At 52.8% G+C, this 7,040-nt stretch overlaps 1 protein-coding gene across 1 annotated transcript in view; it reads left to right on the top strand.

Moving 5' to 3' along the window:
- Positions 1 to 7,040, top strand: part of akap6 (A kinase (PRKA) anchor protein 6) — a gene marked incomplete at its 5' end in the record, with an annotated part of 74,955 nt that overhangs the window by 60,268 nt on the left and 7,647 nt on the right. The window contains 2 exons of the mRNA XM_029832733.1: positions 3,583 to 3,657; positions 3,812 to 3,964. Of these exons, the coding sequence (XP_029688593.1) occupies positions 3,583 to 3,657; positions 3,812 to 3,964 (228 nt within the window). The remainder of the gene's footprint in view (positions 1 to 3,582; positions 3,658 to 3,811; positions 3,965 to 7,040) is intronic.

The following is a 7,040-nucleotide window of genomic DNA, read 5'->3' as shown; positions in this document are numbered from 1 at the left end:
ACCTTCAGCAGGAGGAGGAGACAGAAGACAGAAAAGAGCAGGACCATCGAGGGACGAGAGAACAACCTGTAAAGTGAGATGTGGGGAATAAAAAAGACGGATGAAGAAAAAGAGGCGGGAAGACGAATACGCGGACAAATGCAGCCAGACGGCGGGAGATTGGATTTTATTGATAGCAGTGTTTTAAGGCGGCGTGGTGCGTTTGCCGGCTGCATTAGCGAGAACAGTAAATGCTTTCACTCAAAGACTTCATTTGTTTACTGCTGCTGAATATTTTAAGAGCAAAGCTCTCCCCCCTAAAACGCTCCTGCCTCCAGCTAATAACTCACACTCATCAATAAGCGCTGATGATGTCAGCAGGCATCCATTTCCACGCCCGCCGCCGAGCTCTTTTGTCTCTGAGCGAACAAACGTTTGCTCTAAACAAACAGGAAGCAGCTCTCAGCTCTTTCCTGTTTGTCATAAAGTCCACCATGGGGGGCCCCAGAGCAGGGCTGGGGGTATTCTCCTCCAGGTCAGGGACCGTCCTCTCCATCCCTCCCTCTTCAGAAGGACAGCATGACCTCTGACCTCTGGTTCTCCCCACACTTGATCATCTCAATACGCATCTGAACACGTACGGGGGGGAAGATTCCCAACAGCTTTTTCATCCCGGAACAAACGTTCCCATGATTTCAGGTTCTGGTCCTGGTCTGTAGATGACTATGAATCCAGCCTGTGGTTCTGAAGGGGGTTCTGCTCACGAGGCCGCCCCAGTTGGGCCCCTCCTTCTGTCTGGTTCTGCTGACTAACGTGTCCTGACACGCTGTTGCAGTCTGGACGCCTCTGATTAGGATCCGGAAGGTTCCGTCTCTGGAACGCACCTCCCAGGCAGGCAGAGGTTTTCCCACCATGACGGAGGAAGTCGGTGTCATAAAAAGGTGGCGAGCGAATAAAGCGACGTGTCGGAGAAGACGGGAAGTATGCAAACGACAAAGTTTGGCTAGCTGTAGGCGGTATTAGCATCGGCGGAGGGAGCGCGTGTGGGAACAAATTGTCTGCAGGAATTCATTAGGCTCGTCGTGCGATAACGAGTGCTTGTGGTTTTAATTGACTTAATCAACAAATAGAATTAATCAGAGATTTCTAATTAATGGTAATTGATTGAAATATCCAGTGGGTCACGGCACAAGCAGCCCAAATCCTTCCGCCTTTCTCTTTGTCTCTCCTCCTCCTTCCTCCTGTTCCCTCACTTTAGTCTGTTTCTGATACTATGAAGAGTCCAGGAGCCCAACCGGACTGTTCTGGTCCCGTTCTAGAGTCCTCTGCTGAACATCTCCCCATCGTTGACCAAAGCACCAACAGTCCTGAGGATCCTTCACCTCCTCAGGGAGGGGTCCCCTAGAGCCAGAACCTAAGGTTCTTGGTATGTAGAAGTTACGGATCATGAGGAACTGAAGGTTCCTCGTGTTCTGGTTCCAGCTGTGGAACTGGACCGGTCTGTCTTTGAAGGTTCTTCACTGTTGTTAAAACAACAACGGCGACACGCTAACAACCTCCAGTCTCCTCTGTCCTCCCGTCCCCTCCGTCCCTCGTCCCTCCATCTTCACGGCAGGTCCTGGTAATTAGATTGTGGAGATGAGGAGGTAAGAGGATTTTGTTTTTAGGAGGGGGAGATTTAAGAATGAGGGAGAGAGAGGCTTGAGTGGGAGAGAGAGGAAGAGAGGAATTAGAGGAAGACAAGAGAATGACAGCCTTCTTTTTGTTTATCCGGGGTCGGTCACCCTTTCTGAGAGAGGAAGTTGAGGGACGGAGGGAGGGAAAACAGACTGGAGATAAAGACGTCACCTGTTTGTGTCTCCTGACAGTCGACCTTGAAGTCGACCAGCTGGAATCCACCCACCATCCTGGGAGACGCATCCGTCCATCCTGTCCTCTTCCTCCCAATAAGAAGCCTGTGGCTTCTCAAACATCTCAGAGAAGACCAGGGGAGGTTGGGAACACCTCAGGTGACCTTCACTGTCAGACAGGAAGTCCGCACCATCACTTCCTGTGGCTGCTGGAGTTCTAGTCCATCATTTTCCTTCCTCTCAAAGCTTCCTCCCGGTCTTGGCGCTTGTTTTTCGCTCCGTCCCGTCTCTCCCTGCGCCCCTCCAGATGCTCCTGTGAGGCCACTTCACAGCTTTCCGTGTGTTTCGGAAGAAAAGCTTTTTAGCAAATATTTGTCCGACTGTGTCTGCGGAGCCCTCCGAGTCAATACGGGCCAGCCAGGCTCGACCCGCCACCGGCGGAGAGGAGGAGGGAGCGGCGGAAGGATCAGGGATCAGTGAAAGAACGCAGCGGTGCAGAAAGAGCCCAGACTCGGGGATTCTTCTCTCCTCTTTGTCTGGGAGGAAAATTCTTCGGCCGCCGGAATCTCACCAAACCCAAATGTGACAACGGACAAAAGCAGTTAAATGTCATGATCCCAAATGCAAAGATCTCTATTTTTGGTACAGAAAAACAGTTTTCTGGCACGTCCAGAGGTAGAACTTTAGAACATCTCCACAGGACAGGAAGCCATCTTTTGGGAGGCGTGGCCTGTGGCCTGTACCTCCGCCACCCCCTAGGGGGCAGTCGTGACCCCTCGGCATTCCCGTTCTCCATATTCGGTGTTGTTGGGGAGGAAGTTCAGGGGAATTCGGAAGCGTCGGGATGCTGTGACAGCCGGTGAGCCGGAGCGACCGGACCGTCGTCTGGCCGCCAGGTGCTAAATTATTGTCCCTGCTTCCATCCACTTAAATCTCCCCTCCCCCGACGGCGTCTGCAGTTATTTGGCCAGAGCAAGTATCACATTTACCGTCATTTAGGGCTTCCTCCTCCAGCGTAACACGCACCTCCTGCTTGGAATGAATCCATCTGCAGCCTCGCCAGGCTTGTCCCCCCCCCCCCCCCCCATCCTGTCGGCTGTGTTCTGCTTCTCCGGCTCCTGTTTAGACAACCAGGCGCGGCGCAAATATGCTAAAACGATGAGAGCGACAGACGCGAGACGGAGGGAGTGCGGAGCGCACGCGCGCGCGCACGTGCGCCGGGGAGAGAATCCCATTTCATTGTAATAGTGTTTAATATTTATTGGAAAAATGTAAAGAAAATGTAAAGGAAGTGCTTCTCAGCGAGCGCGGCGGATTAGCATAAATAGTTTGGGCCTGGAACGTGTTAGCTGCCACCATGGAAGCTTTTTACGCTGTTTTCTGTCACACACACACACACACACACACACACGCACGCGCGCGCTGACCTTTGCGTGTCGGGACTCATCAGCATATAGTGATTTATAATGGGCGCCGCCGATGGTACTTGTGTGTTTTCCTCTTTGCATTTATCGGACAGTTCTGGGCTCCTGTCAGTGGTTTGATGCTGTTGTTGCTGATCACAGATCAGCCAGGAGAACTTGACTTTGTGCTGCGAGCCGGCCCGATTCAACCGCTCGGGACCGAAAGCGCTTAGACGGACGCCCGGACATCCACGAGGACCCGTCCGGGAGATGGGCCCGGTTTCGCTGTGCCCGGTTTCCGTCCTCCAGTCACAACGGAACCAATAACCTTTCTCTTCTCTGCCCCTCAGGGTCTGTGTTCGGAGGTGCGAGCTCGCCGCCGCGGCGTCTCCTCGGTGCTGAAGCTCTGTCAGAAGCTCCTGCAGGTGAGTCGGAACTCTAGAATCTATTAAGGAAATCTCAGAATCCGTTTGGACCCCAGAGACACGAACGCGTTTGCTCTGATTTTCCTAATCATTTAATTACCGTCTCATCGTTCTGACAAAACCCCTCTCCTAACGTGTCCGCCCTCCGGGACAGGCGGGCCCCCCGGCGGAGGTGGGCCCAGAGGGGGAGCAGCACAGGGAGGCCCTGCAGCTGCTGTCAATCAACCTGGAGCGGAGGTGGGAGGCGATCGTGATGCAGGCGCTGCAGTGGCAGAACCGACTGAAGAGGGAGCTGGGAGAGCAGCAGGTTGGAGCGCGCTGACATTTACACTTTACACGCGCCGCTCCGGCGCCGCAGGCAGTCGGCGGACGCACTGTCACACTCGCTGAGCGCGTCAGCCTCTGATTTGACGCCGGGATGCGGCGTGAAAGACAGATGGCGCCCTGATTGAGGCTGCGTTGTTGCCGTCACGGAGCCTTTCAGCCGGAGTGTCGCGCTCGGTCACGCCGGCGTGCGGCTCTGATTCCGCCGTCAAAGCTGCCCGACGTCATTTCCCCACGTTGTGAACCTGTTGTTTAAAGTTTGGGTGTTTTAGGAGGTCGGATCCTCACCTGAGCCGGGCCCGACGACCTTTCTGATCTATAGATCTATAGCCTGGACTGGTCGCCGTGGCGATCCACTTGATAAAACTTCTCCGCCTCCCGTGTGATCAGCGTCACGGAAAGGAGGTTTTTCTCTGTGCCGCCCCCATAAGGCAGCAGAACCGGGTCCAAATGAGATTTCAGCGGGTTGACAGTTTGTGTGTCCCGACGCCACGCGTGTCTGCCGCCATCGTGGAGCGCCGCCAAACAGGTTTGTCTTATTAGAAGTGTTGAAGCGGCGCACAGCGACTGTTGAGCACCGCAGGGCGACGGCGGAGCAGACGAGCGCTCATGTGCATGTTCACAGAGAGGAGGTAGGGAGGGAGGGAAGGAGGGAAGGAGGGAAGGCTGGTTCCTCTGACAGCTGAGAGCTGCAGCAGAACGAATCTGTTCTGGTTTTATAAACTGATGATACGGTTAAAGAGACACATTTAAATATAAGCTGAGGTTGACAATAAAACGTGCACACAAACGCGTGCGTGCGACAGTGCTGGGGTTATTGATTGTCAGTAATCAATTGATGGATCGGAGCAACGTGTTAGGAGAGCTGAGAGGAGGTGGGGCGGCTAAAGGAGCATTTAGCTGCATTAATGCTAACGGTGGGGATGCGCCGCAGTGACACAAAGGTCATGGGTTTGAGCCCAACCTCCAGGTCTACGGGGCCCGAGCCAGACACGGAGCCCAAATAGAAAAAAGCACGGGTCTAATAGTTGATCGGTCAAAAGACGACGAAAAAAATGCCACATTTGAGTTAGCAGAGGCTAATCTCTGTGTTCGCGCAGAACTAAACAAAGCAAGAAACCATTAAAACCATGTAAGTGAGGACAAATCGGCCGGCTCGCTTATGAGTGTTGGTGTCGTCTGTGTCCGCACACACACACACACACACACACACACGGATGAGGAGAAGACAAATAACAGAGGGCAGACACTTTGACCTCGCTGCCTGGCTGGAGAGTAATTTCACTTCTCTTGGGATGAGAGAGGAATAAAGGAGGAGGCAGAGGCATATATCTGCTGCTTTAGCTTATAAATGAACACTTCTGCTCAGTGATAAAACGACTCGCCTCGTCTGTGTGTGTGTGTGTGTGTGTGTGTGTGTGTGTGTGTGTGTGTGTGTGTGTGTGTGTGTGTGTCTACGTTGGGCGAACCGCCTCCCTGAAATCTGATCGCATTCTTTAATCTGATTACAGGCCATAATTGCTTTAACTGGGATGTTTCTGGGGTGGGTTGGCGTCGGCCCCGATGACAGTTTTTCAGCTCCGACCGTGTCATCGCTGACGCGGTTCCGACCGTTCGGACTCAGCCGCGCTAGAGAGGCGGTGTGTTCGGACTCCTGCTGCTCTGAATGCAGAGGAAAGAGGGAGTTTTAGCGTCGAGGTGACGTGAAAGGAGCTCGACTGGACCGAACTGTGCCCGGCGCCGCGAGGACGAGGCTTCGCCGTCTGCTGCTGTAACCTGACGTATGGAAATTGTCTTCAAAGAGCTCTTCTCCCTGTTGTCCAAACACGCTTTAAAGCGGAACTGCGAGCTGCGTTTGCAATTACCTTCAACCTCTCCTCCACTCTGCATGGAGCCGTGATTTATCTGCTCGCTGCTCCGGGTTCTGAAGCTGCAGCGCGGCGACGCCAGGTTCCCTCGGCGCTTTGACAAGCGCTGCGGCAGAGAGCCGGTGGAGTCTGGAGCGGCGCTGGAAGCTCCTGCAGGGGCGCCGGCACATGAATAATCACCCAGACGCTGCTAGATAGCGCCGCTCTCCTTGGGCCTTCCAGCAGATGCTATGCTAACAAATGGGAGCAGTCAGAAAACGGCTAATGGGAAAAAAAAAAAAAAAAAAAAGTTTTCACCCCCCAGAAAAAACCCTCAACCCCACAACACCCCCGCGGATAACACTGGAAACGCCGCTAAAATCTGTTAGCCGTTTAAAATCCTTCATTAACAACCGTCGGCGCCTTAAACGGCGACCGTATTTCTCCCGCCTTGACAGGAATCCCGTTTTGTTGTTGGCGTCTCAACTGAGACCTGAAGCTGTTGTTAAAACCGCAGGAATGAGATAGATTACATGTATAAATGATGCCCGCGGTTCCTGTGGGTCATCAAATGCTTGATTTGATTGGATTATTCTGATTGATCTCCTCCGCCGTCGACGCCGAATGTGTTTTCCAACGCGGCCGCAGCAGCAGAACCCCGTTCGGTCATTACCCCCGTTTCCCTTATCAGCACAAGGGGAATAAACACAAATCTAATAGAAATTCATTATCCGGGCCCACACACACACACACACACACACACACACACACACACAGCCAACTAGTTTATTAGATTAATAGGCTATGAATGGCTAATACGAATTACCCCCCTCTCTTGTTAACGAGACGCGGAGCAATTTGTATAATTATGTCTGTGGAAGAGAAGAATTCCTGTGTCTAAGCATATTTTTAGACAGCCGCGCGTTCTGAAGGCTTTTGATTACGTATTTACTTTGGGCTTTTCAGCTGCGTGCTCTTCTCTCTCTCAGAAGTCGTTTTTGAATAATTCATCGCTTTGTTCCAGAGCAGAATAATTTGTGTTGAGATTTATGAGCATTTGCTCTGGGGCGGGCTGATTTCACTCCTCTTTCTCTGTTTTTGTAAAAAAAAAAAGATCACAGAGCAGCGTTTTGTCGGCGCGTCTCCGAGGCCGAGTCGAGCGGCGTCTCTGGGGCCGACGCGAGATGTTTGCTACCGTTAGCAAACAACCGC

The sequence above is a fragment of the Takifugu rubripes genome, chromosome 2, assembly GCF_901000725.2.
Source record: "Takifugu rubripes chromosome 2, fTakRub1.2, whole genome shotgun sequence".
NCBI lineage: Eukaryota > Metazoa > Chordata > Actinopteri > Tetraodontiformes > Tetraodontidae > Takifugu > Takifugu rubripes.
The sequence above is the reverse complement of the archived record's forward strand: the minus strand, read 5'-3'. Positions and strand labels throughout refer to the sequence as shown.